Genomic DNA, 14,722 nt, shown 5'->3' on the forward strand with positions numbered 1-14,722 from the left:
ACGGATCAGCGATGGTTGATGATGGTGTAGAAACAAACCTGATTACATTCGTGACTGTGACTGTGACTGCGGCCAGCTTTTTTTGGAATGATGGTCCCGCGTTCAAGGTGATGTGCTGGACTGTGCTCGCTCCACGCTTCAACTCAAGTCGCACGAGACGCGGCGAGCGCGTGCAACTCACGACTCACTTGCCCATTGCGAACCACGAATTTGTGAATCAGTTGTCAGTCAATCACGAACCGTGAATCACGAATCGTGAATGTCGTCGCCAGCCAAAACGCGTTCCACATGCCCGTCATTTGTGCTGCGAAATGACCGAGTCGGAGCTGAATTTAGCTGTAACTCTGCTTGATTCCGTGTTGCATTCGTGATTCACGATTCGGCCACGTAGCAGTGCGCAGCTGCCTCCAAGCACAAGCGCCATTCCTGATTCACGATTCACGATTCAAAAATAAATCAAAAAAAAAATCGTGAGGACCACACACACACACACACAAAGGCCAAAGTCACTCACACGACCAGCTGCTCTCAATCGAGAAGCACGAATTCAGTTCACTGCCGCATTCAAGCGTCAACGCTCAGCTCGGAGCGCTTCAGAGACACATGACACTTAGACGCCACGCTCTTCAAAATTCGTGATTGGCTGTGCAGATGGATCCTCCCATCTCCCGATCTACCGATGTGACTGCTCCCGAGTCGTGAGTCGTGAGTCGTGAGTCCATGCAATCACCACACGACGTTTTGTGCACGCATTCGTGATTGCGTGCCAACGTTGACGCCTGATGCAGCCTCTTGCCAACATCGCCGATTGCAAGCTATTCAATGTAACACTCGTGACTGCTCGCAGCTATTCACGATTGGTGATTCGCGATTCTGATCGTATGATCAACAAGCCTTGGCCAGCGGTGTGGTCCGTGTCAAGACTCCGCGGCTCTCAACCGGAGCTTCTCGCACCTTGAACTTGCTACACTGAGCCTCGCTTCTAGCCACGTCGTTAGCGCTCTTGGATCAGCCTGGTCTTCAGCGCTGACGCGTGTCAGGTACAAACGTGTTGTGGCGTGGCGTAAGACCTAGCCTAGGATGACAGTCACAAGCCCTTACCCTGACGTGAGCCTGACGCCAAAACTGTGGCAGGGCGCAAGCACAGTCGAGCGCCAACTGCATCGTGTGGAGCGTGCACCCAAGCAGCACTGAGTGCGACTGAGCTTTGGGATGCACAGAAACACTCAAGAGTACAGAGAAGAGACGAGAAGAGGCTTGTGATTCAACGTAGGTGCTATAGGGGCATACGAAAGCGAGCTGTGTCGTGGAAAATCATGAACGCTCAGCGCCAGACCATTGGAGGAGCCAGGTGTCTGCCGACGCGGTCAGCGTGCGCGGTTTGGTGGGGTGTATCTGGCCATCTGGACACGGTGGTGGATTTGGCATGTGAGATCAAGCCATCCGTGCACACGAGCCAGTCTTTGCCAGCGTGTTGTGGAGTGAAAGTGTATCGGGAGCAGCGCAGGTACTCTACCACAGGTTCGGTGGCGTTGGCGTTGGAGTAGGTCATGTGGATGTGCGAGCCGGCGCTGTACATGGCGGATGTGATTTCGGCGAGTCTCGTGGTCGCGAATTCGCGCGCTGCTTGCACGTCGTCTTGCGGAAGCGATGCATCGCGGCGTGGACGGATGACTACGAGGTCGATCGCATCGCGCGGCAATTGTGCCGCACACGAAAGCGGGGCTGGGACGAACGACGATTCCAGCCGGTCCGTCACCATCGCATTGAGATACAAAAACGGTCCGTTGATCACCACGCTTGGCTCTTGGCTCACCGGCTCGAACGCTGCCGTCTCGGGAGAATAGCGTCCGACTGGACCTTCCAGCGTGAGCGTACCGTGTGTCCAGCGTGTAGCGTTGATCTGTGCAGCGGCTTTGAATCGGTCGATGCCCACGTACTTGTCGCGCATCTCGCGCGTATCCGCATCATGCAGGATCGCAGCATGCAGCGCATGCGACGTGACAAGGTGACTGATCAACCTCTTCTGCGTCCCCACATCCAGACTATTCAGCATCAGAGGTAACGGTGATAGCTTGCCTGTTTCGTGCTTGTCGAGTGCCGAAGCGAGCGAGCCAACGCTGTTCAGCATCGTGCCGATCACGCATGTTGCAAGCTCGCCAACGCGCCGTACCGAAGCTACCTGTTCTTGTACGTCTTGCGTCCAGTCATGCGGATAGAGTGCCGAGAAGAGTGCGTTGGCGGTGCCTGCCGGGACAAGAGCCAAGCGAACGTCGAGTGCGATCGCGCCTTGGTCCGAGCAAAAGCCAGAGAGGTAGAGCCCATTTAGCAGCTCGTGCGTCGTCCCATCACCGCCGATCGAGACGATATCCAGTGCACGCTCGTCGTTGCAGCACAGCCAGTCGCGCGCTATCTCGCCACCGATACGTACACCGTCCGTCGCGCTCTGCGTCGTGCGCACCCGAACTCTACACCCAGCAGACCGCAAAAGAGGCTCGACGTGTTTCTCCGCTAACTCCTGCCCAAGCGCGCTCCCAGACGTCGGGTTCACAACCACTTCGATCCATCGCACCCTCGTACGCATATCCTCGGCCACACCGTTTGCCTTAGCGTCAGCCATCCAGTCTCGAAATCCCTGCGCATTCAGCGACGCCAACGTCAGCTCAACGTCGACGTGATCGTGTCATGCACAAACCCTGCACGCTGCGCAGTCACGAGTACGATGTGAATCGCGCATCTCATGCTTCCACCTAGTGCGCCAATATTCGTGACTCACGAGTCGTGATTCGTGATTCGTGATTCGTGATTCGTGATTTCACACCCGTTCCGCCGTGCGCCGTGCCTGTTCGTTCTTCAAGGGTCCAATCCGCGCAATCAGTTAGCGCTGGCTCGTGCGTTTGACATGCCCTGATTCCCTCAAAACATCTCTCAGCTCGCCCAACGGTTCTTTCTGGTTGCCACACTGCTATTCACAATTTCGACAATCACGATTGATTGTCCTTGAGAAGTCATCTACCGTCACGAGTCGTGCGAGTACAGCTGGCGAAACGACAAGAAAGGCCGTGTCAACGAGCAGGCTCAGTAGTAGCCGCCGCCTCGACAAACTCATGCGCCTCGTCCCTACTAATACTCCTGATACTGCTGACCTTGTTAGCATCGAACAGCACACCGTAGTGCTTCTTGGCCACTGTCACCATCTCGGGTCTGAACGTAGTTGTGATAAACTGCGCGTTCTCAGCGAGCTCCTTGATCATGTTGGCCACTGCGGTCCGGTAAAGTGCATCGAGATTCGCGTCGATCTCGTCGAACAAGTAGAACGGTGCAGGATCGCATTTTTGAATGGCAAATACAGTAGCCAAAGCGACGAGCGATTTCTGTCCGCCGGACAGCTGTTGAATACGCAGTCCTTCGTCGAGCTTCGAGTTGAAGCTCACCTTGATCGAGACGCCCGTATACGACTCTACTGGTGCGCCATCGTCCTCGGACTCGTCGGCGACACCGCCGCCCCCGCCACTGCCGCCGCCAGCGATGTCGGCTCGTCGCTGCATGATCAAGCGTCCGCGTCCGGCAGGGACGAGCTTTTCAAACACCTCTTCAAAGTACTTGCTCACCTGCTTGAACGTGCGCTCGATCGCCTCGTCCTTCCTCTGGTCCAACACATCGATCAACTCCTGGATGCTCTCGGCGCTCTGCTCGAGCTCGCCCCTGCGCTCCAACAGCTGATCGCGCTGCTTGGTAAACGAGTTGTACTGCTCCACCGCCTTCTTGTTGACGTGCGAATACTTTTTCAGCCTCTCGTTGACCTTGTGCAGGTTCTTGAGCAGTTTGTCCGCATTCGTGTTGATGTACTTTTCAAACGCTTCTTCCGGTAGGACGCCGAGATCGCGAATATCTTGATTGCACCGATCGCGCTGTTCCAACAGACGAGAGCGTTTCGACAGGTATCGCTCTACGTTCTTCTGTTGACGAGCGATGCTTCGCGCATCTTCCGCCTGGTCCGCTTTGGTCTTTTCGTACTTGGCCTGTGTGTCTTGGATCGATTGCGAGAGATGATCGAGTTCAGTTTCGATCGCTTTGATGCGTTTTTCGCGCTCAGCGATGCGACGTCGGAGCGCCTCGATCTCGCGCTTGCGAGCCGAAACATCCTGGGTACCTGATGCAGTAGCCGCATCGTCGCCACCTAGAGACTCGCCGAGCGCCTCGAGCTGCATTCCAATCTCTTCCTGTCGTCGACGCAGGTTCTCGTCCAGATCAATCTCGAGCATCGAGCGTTGATTCTCGAGCTCGGACAACGCGTTAGACTTGTCTGCTAGCTCACGCTTCTGCAGGTCTTGACGCGAATGCAGTGTTTCGAGCTGAGCAGCTTCTTGCGTGGTGAGACCTTGTGACATAGGCGTGCTCAGCTCCTCTTGCAATCCGGCTCGCTCCGTCTGTGCTGCTTTCAGCTCGAGACTCTGGTCGGCTTCGCGACGTTCGATGCTGTGCAGGCGCTGCGCGAGGTCTTCCGCCTCGACACGTGCACGCTGCAGCTGGTCCGTGAGCGGACCACGCGAGTTTCGCGCTTCGTCGCGTCGATGCTGCAACGTGTACATTTCGCCCATCAGGCTCGTGATCTCCTGCTCGATCTCGGTCAATCGCCGTCGAACCTCATCCTGCTTGGCCGTGTCCGCCTCGCTCTGCGTCTTCCACTTGCGTACATCCATAACCGCATCCAGTCGACTTCGTCTTGGGTCCTGGTAACCACCGGAAAGCGCTCCCTTGCGCTCAACCTTGTCACCATCCAGTGTGACCGCATTCACACCGTGACTGCGCACGTACGCCGCGGCGATCTCGAGGTTCTGGCAGACAATGCTGCGTCCGAAAATCTGCTGGAATGCGGGCGTCAGTGCCTTGTCGAACCGAAGCTTCTTGACAATCGGAACCGCATCTTGCGTCGTGGCAAAGTCGATCTCCTTGGGACGTAATCGGTTCAGAGGCATAAAGGTGACGCGACCACTCTTTTCGCGGTTCATGACTTCGAGCAGTCTGCTTGCAGTTTCATCCGTGTCGACAACCACGTGGAAGAGCGAAGCACCAGCGACCACCTCGACGGGTGTTTTGTACGTGTCGTCCACCGAAAACAGCTGGTAGATGGGACCCTTGACGTTGTCCTTCAATCCGAGCTGTTCGGCCGTCTTTTCTACAGAGAGCAAACCCTGAACGGTAGCCTTGTCCATCATGCCTACCAGTTTGCGCTGTGCGTTGGAAAGCTCGGTACCGGCGAATGCGAGCGAAGATCGGAGCGACTCTTCCTCCTTCCACAGGTCCTTGCGTATTTCCGAAAGCTCGTCACGGCGGTCTCGCTTGGCGGCGTATTCGTTGGCCAACTGCTGAACTGTGTCCTTTCGGCTTTCGAGGCTTTCCTCGGTCTCTTGGATCTTGCGAAGCGTCGCGTTCCTCTGCTCTATGATGCTTGCACGTTCGCGACCGGTCTCGTCCATGCGCATCTGCTGTGAGCGCAGGAATTGGTCGAGACTGCCGATCTTGGATCGCAGGTATTCGTCACGATCCTGCTGGTTGCGGAACTGAGCCGAACGACCTTGCTTGGAGTACAGTGCCGAGACTCGTGCCTTTGTCTCTTCGAGGGCGGTACGCAGCTGCTCGGCTTGCGCGTGGAGCGCATCGAGGTGAGGTCGAAGCTGCTCGAGCTGCGCTTGCTTCTGCTGGATCTCGACACGGATACGCGCGAGTTCGGTCTCGAGTGCGCCGCGTCGATCGGCACGCTTTTCGCCGACCTCTTCGAGTTCTTCGACGAGCGACTCGATCTGCGCAAGATGCTTGGCAACATCACGCCTCTCGTGCTCGAGCTGATTTTTTTCAAGCGTGCGCTGCTCGATAGTCTGACCGGTTTCGGCGAGTTCTGCTTCAAGGCGCGCGAGCAGCTTTTCGCGCTCGTTGAACTCGCTTCGTCGGAGGTTGGAAGCGTCGACGTCGCGTCTACGCTCCTCTTCGAGCTTTTCAAGCAGCTCGGCACACTCGGCAAGCTCGCGCTGGTGCAAGCTGTACTCGATACATCTGCGCTCGCGGTCCTTTTCGTAGTATTCGCGAAGCTCCTCCTTTTCGTCGTCGAGTTCGCGCAGACGGCTTTCGATGTATTTGAGCAGATCATCGATCTTGGATCGCTTTGCACTCGTATCTTCCATGATCTTGAGCGACTCGGCTCGGCGCTGTTCGTAGACACGCGTACCGGCCACTTCTTTGAGCAGACCGAGACGCTCGTGATCCTTTGCATTAGTGAGGTGGGTGATCCTGCCCTGAGGAACAATGTAGTACGGGTTGCTGCGAGAGAAGCCGGCGGACTCGAGCAGGTTGGCCACATCGGCTTTCGAGGCGGACTTGCGGTCGATGCTATACTCGTCCTTTTTGAGACCGATGGTTCTTCGGAGGATGACTTCGGTACCGTTGGTGGGGAAGCGGTTGTCACTATTGTCAAACACGATTTCTACGAAAGCAGAAAGCGTAGCCGAGGTAGAGCTCGAGCTGTCATGGAGGAGCGACTGCCTTTCCTCACGCGACATGGAGGTGTAGGCGTCAGAAAGCACGAATCGGATGGCCGAGAAGAAGTTGGACTTGCCCGAACCATTTCGACCGACGACCACATTGTGATGCGGAGAAAACGGCTCTACGGCGGTCTGGTCTCGATACGACTTGAAGCCCTGGATGGTGAGGGTCTTGATGTACATGCTGGGCGATCGAAAAGGATCTTGTGGATTATGGAAGATCTATGACCGAGGGACGACCATGACCGCGTCAAATCAAGCAAGGATGCAAGTAGTAGGCTCGAGACTACCACGCTGATGTGTTGACTGTGTCAAAACGTTGAGCAGAGGATGATGATGGAACAAGTTGAGAAAGCGCAGTCGAGCTGCATTCGTCATTCACCTAGCCTCGAAAGAGCCAAAAAGAGCAACACGAATCGTCAATCGTCAATCAAACGCACGCATCTCAGCAGAGCGAGCGAGCCCAAAGCGACAACCCAAACCGGCAACACATCAGCAGTCCAAAAGAGAGGCGTAAAGTGGAAACGCGACGCGCGCGTACGTCGTGCGTGTCAATTACGAATTACGAATTCACGATTCTATCCTTCCTCGTGCATCTGCGGTTTAACACTCAACCCCTCGAAATTCGTGATTCATATACAAGCTCGCTAGCTTTGACACTCGTGACTCAAAGACTCGTAACCTCTCACGAAGCCAGCAAACACGAAACACGAATCACGAATCGTGAATGGCTCCAACACTCGTGACTCGTGACTCATATCGAGGCCCCGTCGAGCTCATCTCGAGGCGGTGCTTGTAATACAATTTGCAGTCAGGGACGCCAGACAAGCCGGATCAGTGCAGTAGCATCTAGAGAGTGCACAGACAGAACATTCGGGCTTTGTCGAGCACCGAGCGGTGGATGCAAGAAATGCGTATTGGTGATGCGCCAGTAAGGGGATGATTCTTATCCGTCGAGGTCCATTCCGCTAGGCTGTGCAGCTGCCTTTCTGGCCTTCTTGGCCTTGGCCAATTCCCTCTTGCGCTTCTTCTTGTCGGCAGCGGCTTGGATGGCGCTCTGGTCTGACTGAGGAGTCCCCGCCTGCCGCACTAACCTCTGCGCCAACGGCAGACCACCGAGACGTTTGCCCAACACCGTATGCTTGCCCGTCGCTGCAATCGCCTTGGCGCGAGCCTCGTCCCGCGCCTTCTTCTTGGCTTCCTCTTCACGTAGCTTTTTCGCTTGTTCGGGCGTCAACAGACGGTTGACGAGCGGTTCGGGGATTCGCTGAGCTAGAGACTGCGGCTTGGTTGCGGCCATCGCGGTGGCTTTCTTGCCAGTCGCAGAGTCGGCAGCAGCGTTGGTCGCTTTAGCGCTCTTGTTCTTGCCAGGAACGTTGCTCGCTGCGACAGCAGTGGCTTTGCCGCCCGCATCTGCTTTCTTGTGGGCGCTCGCTGCACCGTTTGACTGTTTGGCGCGAGGTTCGACGAGCCTAGCGGTGTTTGCGCGCGAGCGCATACTAGCAGGGCCGGTAGGGATAGCGGCAGTCACAGCAGCTGCCGGGCTAGGCGTGTATGGCAGCGCAGCAGGAGCAGGGATCAAGTGATCCGCCTTGCGACGAGGCCGCTGCTCAACAGCTTGGGCGGGAGCGCGACCGAACTGGCTGTAAGGTTCGCGTGGTACGTCGGGTCTGCGGATGGTCACTGACAGAATCCTTCCGTCGGCAAGAGCTCCGTTGAACTTTGCTGCCGCACTCTCGGCATCCTCTCGCCTGTCGAAGGCGACTTCAAAAGCGACTGTGGGGTGGGTTGCAGAAGGCGGCGGGCGCAACCTCACCTCTTCGACACGGCCGAACATGCCGAACGTGAGACGAACATCTTCGGTCGACGTGCCTGCAGCGAGATTCGAAATGACGATCCACGTGGGCCCACTGGTTCCGCGAATGCTCAGCTCTGGAGCTGTGCTCGACATGCTGGCTGGAGACTGAACAGGTTGTACGGCGTATTCTTCACGAGCAGCCGCACCGACGCGAGCCCTCGAGTCGCGCGCATACGGATCGCTACGACGTGCAGCACGAGCATTGGCAGGCGCGTTCCTGCGTCCGCCTCTACGGCTCGCATCGTGCATAGGTACGTCCATGATTTCTGTTCTGCAGTGCTCTTTGCGTACGATCCACGTTTGGATGGGATGCCGAGCCAGTTGCAGGGCGCGCCGAGTCGGAAGTGTACAGCTTAGCCCTGAAAGTGAATACCAAGATGGATGCTGACGCGATAAAAGACGGCAACAGAAACGACGCTGCCTAGTCCCAACGTGGTGGTGGTCATGACGATATGCACAGAGCCATGGTCCAGTTGATCTTCCAGCTCGGAACGAATATCCCAGCAAAAGAGCATTCACGATTCTTCGATCGATGATCGCCTCAGCGCTTTTGGCTGAAATAGTGAATCATGAATCGTGAATACTGGCCAAAGCGCGTCGTGCGCGAGTTGAGCTGTATGAGGATCAGCTAGGTGTCGATCTAACATGACTCACCTTTGGAATCACGAATATGAGCTTTTCTGGCTCGTTGGTGAATCTGTGAATCCCTCGTGCCTTGAGCTTGGGTGCTTGACGCTACGCCTTCTTCTTTTCGGACCTTGCTATGGAAGCGGAATCGTACACGAGCCAGACCACACAACCGGACATAGAGAGCTAGCCGATCTGGCAAATTCAACCACGTTGTAGCCTTGTCAATCAAGACCGGGAAAAGAAGAAGAGAAAGAAACGAAATGTGATCGTACTTGGTATCGTCGTGAGGGGGCATGAACCGGAATATGTGTTACTACAAAACAAGGCAGACCACAAGAACAGCCACGATGCATCAAAGGAATGTGTAGAGGCAGTAAGGGGGCATGCGAAGGACAAAGAATCCGGACAAAATCAAGATGACAGTTGACGGGCAAAAGGATGATGGATGTTTTGCATCATGGTTTGCCTGTAAGCGTCATGTTGAATCGAGCAAGATCTTTGCCCGCCAAGATCCAAGCGGTGAGGCCAACAAACACGACCCCGGCGGCGGCGAGCGTCTGTGGGCCAATGGCGCGTTCCTGAGCGTTGCGGCTGTCTGCACCGCCATCTCGAGCGTGACGTGAGTGAGGATGGTGCTGATCGTGCTTGATCGGATGCGAGTCTAGAGCGGACGCATCGTTTGCGGCCACGTCGGTCGCTAGATCGGGCGTGGTGATTTCGGTGGAATCGGATGGACGTGTTGAGGTCGAGTCGGCTATGCTTCGGACAGACTGACTGGTAGATAAGGCGTCGTCGTCGGGGCTGCGGTGAGGCAACCTTGAGCGCGATGCGTGGTTCCAACGCTCGTAGTCATCCGAGTCTCGGCTTTCGCGTTCAAGCATCAAGCCCGCCGTGGCGCTGCCGTAGAGCAGGGAGCGAAGCGCACTGTTGACGTGCCGTTTGCTGCGACGGCCATTGCCTCGCTTTGAACGGCTGCTGTTGCTGTTGGGTCCGTTGAGACTGAGCGAAGACGAGGACGAAGCTCTCATTGCACCGTCTGCAGTCGACGCATCTTGTGGCTGCGAGGACGAGGACTCAAAGTCGGGCGATGCTGGCGATGCTGGCGCTGCTGGCGCTGCTGCTGCTGCTGCTGTAACGCCGCTGGCGGTGCTGTCTTGCTCTTGCTCGTCCGCCTCAGCACCGTCATCGTCGCCGTTCAACTCTTCTTCCATGCGACGATTGGCTTCATCCCAGGCTCGCACCACCTGACGTAACTCGTCACGCTCTGTCTGCAAGCCTTTGCGCTCCTTGCGCCAGCTCTCTTCAAACTCGGTCCGAAATTCGGTCCAGCGTCCCTCGATACCGTTGAGCAGCTCGGCAGTGGACTGTTGGGATGCCAATGTAGAAGGCGGTGCTGCGGCGTTCTGTTCGACCTCCTTCTCGAGGATATGCACGCGTTGCTCGAGCGTCTTTACCGTGTCGGTGACCTGCGCATGCTGGTCCTGCAGTCCACGGCTGAGCGCCAAAGCCTGCTCGAGCTGGGTAGCTAGCTGTTCAAGTCGTGCTGAGAGTGCCTCGTTTTGCGCACGCAGCTCGAGATCGCGCTCATCGGACTGCTTGGAGAGGTTGTGGTGCGTCAGAGCTGACGAGGGTGCATCGGAAGCACTCGAAGCTGAGCTGGCTGCGTCTTGGGCGCTTAAAGTTGAGGCCGCTGTGGCGTGTGTATCATGTTCCGCTTGGTCTGATGCAAGCTGAGGTGGCATGTCGGGGGGTGCGCGAGGACCGACGTGGTCGTCGTCGTGGTCGTGGTCGTGGTCGTCGTCCTTGTTCTGGGTGACGGTTTCTACGCTGGCAGTGCTGGCGCCATCGTCCCAGTCGTCATGTTGGAACGAGTGCAAGAGGTGGTTTGCACCTCGGATGGTGCCAAAGCCATTGATGGCGTGCGCGGGAGGCAAGGAGGAAGAGGAAGAGGAAGAGGAAGAGGCAGAGGCGACGGCGTCCAACTCGCGTTTTGCTTGTTCCATCTGCAGCTTGATCGTGCTGACTTCGCGTTTGATCGAGTCGTGCTCCAAGAGGATGGATTCGAGACTGCGGATCTTTTCGACATGCGCTGCCAGGGAGGACTGAGTCTCTGAGAGCTGTGTCTGGAGGGCTGAGATGGTAGCCGAGTGAGCGTCGGTGGTGGCTTGTGTCTCTGCGTCTTTTGCACGTTGCTGCTCTTGCTGCTCTTGCTGCTGCTGGTGTTGGAGTTGGTGTTGCTGTAGCGCTTGTGCATTGAGCGAGCCGGGAGGGGCGGGGACGAGGTGGGGATAGGGTGCCGAGGAAAGAGGCGGTGCGCTGCCACCGAGGGTCTCGTGAATATCGTGCATGGTGGTGGTGAGGCTGCCAAGGTCGTTCCAGGTATCTTTGCTCCTCTGCAGCTCGCTCTGCAGCTTGCTGAGAACATGATCAAAGCTGAAACCGGCCTTTGTTCTGCGGAGGCCACCTTCGGCGCCGGGACCGACGCCGTTGCTTCCGAGTGGTCCGCCATGCATGCCACCTCGATACAAGCTGGCAAAGTCGTGTCGGAGGCTGAGTGCATCTTCTGCGGTGAGGACGAGGTAGACGCGGCAGGCGACCTTGTGGTGGATGATGGTCTTGTTGTCGTCGCCGACAATGTCGATACCGAACTCGACCATGTCCTCGTTGTGGAGCTCAAAAACATCGGACTCCTGCGCCTCGGGGGAGAGACGTTCGCCGTTGATAAAGGTGCCGTTGGAGGATTTTACGTCTTTGATGTAGACTTTGCCGTTCTGGCTCCAGACCTCGGCATGCATACGCGAGAGTACTTTGCTGTCAAAGTAGCCGTTGGTGGGGTTGGGTACCGTTTTTGCGTTGGTCTGACGGCCGATCTTGATGCGATTGTTGGGACCGGGCGGCGCCAGACTGATCTGCTTGGGGGCAAAGGTGTCGTTGAGTGGATGGAGATGGAGCGAGGGATAGACGAGGCCCTGCGCATTTGCTGCTGCCTCTGCGTTCGAGTAGACGGGCGAGTTAGCGGGCTTGAAACCGTTTGCGAGCGCGGTGGTGGAAGGGGCGGAAGGAGCGGCCGAGATGCCAAGGTTGGATGGCGCATTGGCCATCGGTGTTCCGCCCATCAACGACTGCATGGTGGGCGAAAGATGTGGTGACGTGCGCCAAGGGTGAATGAGAGGGCTACCTATGCGGATTGTGGAGTGGGGCGTTGGCGTATCAAAGGACAAGAGCGTGTGCGAAAGCGATGAGAGAGAGATGCACGAAAGAGGAGCTGCAAGAACGAACAGACGGATGAGAAGCTAGTACGACGATGCACGGGATTGGATGACCAAGATAGACGAAACGGGTCGGAAACGGATGGTGAATGCGCAAGGCAAGACGAAGAACGCCAAAAGTCGAGCGTGATCAAGGGGCGCAAGAGGCTCAGCAAGCGAGGGAGAGAGAGAGAAGAAGAGAGAAAGAGAGAGAACGAGATGATGGAGATGAGCCAGCGTGAGTCGAGACAGCTGCCGTGAGCGAGAAGAGAGAGAGAGAGAGAGAGAGAGAGGAGGAAAAGAGCGAGTTCGCATTTGTGATTCAATTGCTGTGTGTGACTTGTGCGAAAGTGCATCATCGATCGCAGGCAGATTCGTGATTCACTGCACGATTCGTGATTATTCGCTCGACTTGATTTGGCTATGGCTCACCAGCTGACTGACTCGTGACGGACTCACGACTGGCTGGCTGGCTGGCTGGCTGGCTGGCTGCAATCGTGAATCGTGATCACGACTCGTGACTGGGCTGCGACAACACAAGGCGAAGAGAGATGAATACTAACAAACCAACAATTATTCACGATTCGTGATTCGTGATTATATACGCACGATTCGTGATTCCTCCTTCGCACTCGCAACTCGTGACTGACTCGTGACTGAGACGTGTGACTGCTTTGCAGTGATTCACGATTGGTCTGTGTTGTTCTACGTGAACCCCTTTCTCCGATTCGTGATAAACTTTATTATTCGTGAAATTCCAGGTCAAAGCATGAGTGTCCATCTAAATCGGCCGATCGGGGTATGGTGTAGAACAGATAACGATCCGGGTTCCTATTCTTAAACAAAACCAACCAACACGACGTGACGGATAACTGTACGACTCACGACTGACAACTGCTACCGTGTACGGACGGCCAACGTGAATGGTGTGTATGATATGCCTTTGGCCAGTCACGAGTCGTGATTCATGATTCTGGGTTGCAACAAACGACGATCTTGTGCAACGACGATCATGTCGACAACCCAACCAGCTCAAGCGAGCGCCAGCTTGATTACACCTCCCAGACCTGAATGCAGGTGTGAGAACAGCCATGGCGAGCCGACTCGTGACTAGCTAGCTGTCCGGTCTTGGATTCACAGACTCACGACTTGGCACTTTGCTTTGTGATGCGATTTTCCGGCTTTGACGCCGCCGTGTTGATTCAATTGCCGAAGGCGGCGTGGCGTGGCGTTGCGCGGCGTGGCGTTTGTGGTTGCACACGAGTTGGGACGAATTTCAAGAATACAAAAGTGACATTATTACGATTGAATCTGGCGTGTTTCAATCTGTAAACATCTCCGATCGTTGCAACGTTGCACAAAGCACAAAGCACAAGGTACAACGTAAAACGTACAAGGTACAACCCGTGCACAGTCGTGAGTAATTCACGATTATTGCTGGCAGGCACAAGCACGAAGTGAGGGTCTTTGATACAGCGTGAGTCGTGAGTAAGACTATACTGTACACTCGAGCGTTGCCTTGTATCCGTCACGAGCTGCGAGTCAGAGTTATGACGCCCTGTCACAGAAACGAGGTGAGCTGTTGGACCCGCATCGTATCAGGATCAGGCTGATCAACATTCACGATTTGTGCGTGATTCACGATTCACGATTGCGGCACTCACGACTCTATTCCAATTTGCAGCTGCGTCCACCCACAACAACGCACGCACTGCTTCACGCTGTGTCTGTCCATCGTGAATCTCTTGAAGGCAGCTTGCGCTGTCGATTGCAGCTAACTAGTCGCAACATCTTGTCAGCTTCCCTTTCACGTTGGTACGCCCTATCATCATCATCTCTCCTTCTGCCATACGGTCGCAATCAACGTCCCTCTTGACCGCTCCAACTCATCCAATCCTGGCCAATCCCTAGTTGCCCTCCACGATACACATCGCCAACGACGAGCTTCTTTGGTGTCCAATCTCTTTCTCGTCCTCCTCCACACCCACCACCTCGTCCGTCTCTCGAGAGCTTTTCATATTGTCCACCCAACCAACCACCCACTTTCGCATCCGCCGACAGCTAACTCCCTACATTCATTTGCAGCATCATCGAACTCGGCCATTCGCTTTTCATCTCGCTTGCTCTTGGTCTAGCGCCGCTCTAGCAAGCGCCACTCCAAATTCAATACCGACCATCTAGGTCACCACAGTCGCTCTCATCAACTTGACATATCATCATCGCTCTCTGGGCCGCATACACCCTACACAACCTCGCCTCATGCATGCTGCCCCCCCCCCCCTGGCGCCGCGCTCGGCCTAATAGCACTTTCATGGATGGCTTCTCCCCCTCTTCTTGTCGCGTGAGCTAGTGGGGCTCACACACCATGCTTCCCACCCAGCTTGGCGCTCATGGGTCCGCCGCCGTCTCCCCAAACGCGGCCGCGTCCGCATCCACCGCTGCTACCG

The 14,722-nt window shown here is 56.0% G+C and overlaps 4 protein-coding genes across 4 annotated transcripts; all 4 read right to left on the bottom strand.

Moving 5' to 3' along the window:
* Positions 1-1,324: 1,324 nt before the first annotated feature.
* On the bottom strand, positions 1,325-2,620 carry UMAG_04388 (uncharacterized protein; the record flags this gene model as incomplete). The annotated part of the gene is made up of 1 exon (XM_011392786.1): positions 1,325-2,620. The coding sequence occupies one exon, from the start codon at positions 2,618-2,620 to the stop codon at positions 1,325-1,327; it is 1,296 nt and encodes a 431-aa protein (XP_011391088.1).
* A 445-nt stretch (positions 2,621-3,065) lies between these two features.
* On the bottom strand, positions 3,066-6,722 carry UMAG_04389 (putative cohesin subunit protein; the record flags this gene model as incomplete). The annotated part of the gene is made up of 1 exon (XM_011392787.1): positions 3,066-6,722. One exon carries the CDS (start codon positions 6,720-6,722, stop codon positions 3,066-3,068), a length of 3,657 nt encoding a protein of 1,218 aa, XP_011391089.1.
* A 763-nt stretch (positions 6,723-7,485) lies between these two features.
* Positions 7,486-8,658, bottom strand: UMAG_04390 (uncharacterized protein; the record flags this gene model as incomplete). The annotated part of the gene is made up of 1 exon (XM_011392788.1): positions 7,486-8,658. One exon carries the CDS (start codon positions 8,656-8,658, stop codon positions 7,486-7,488), a length of 1,173 nt encoding a protein of 390 aa, XP_011391090.1.
* Positions 8,659-9,482: 824 nt separating this feature from the next.
* On the bottom strand, positions 9,483-12,155 carry UMAG_04391 (uncharacterized protein; the record flags this gene model as incomplete). Its single annotated transcript, XM_011392789.1, has 1 exon — positions 9,483-12,155. The coding sequence occupies one exon, from the start codon at positions 12,153-12,155 to the stop codon at positions 9,483-9,485; it is 2,673 nt and encodes an 890-aa protein (XP_011391091.1).
* Positions 12,156-14,722: the final 2,567 nt, after the last annotated feature.

The sequence above is a fragment of the Mycosarcoma maydis genome, chromosome 14, assembly GCF_000328475.2.
Source record: "Mycosarcoma maydis chromosome 14, whole genome shotgun sequence".
Taxonomy (NCBI): domain Eukaryota; kingdom Fungi; phylum Basidiomycota; class Ustilaginomycetes; order Ustilaginales; genus Mycosarcoma; species Mycosarcoma maydis.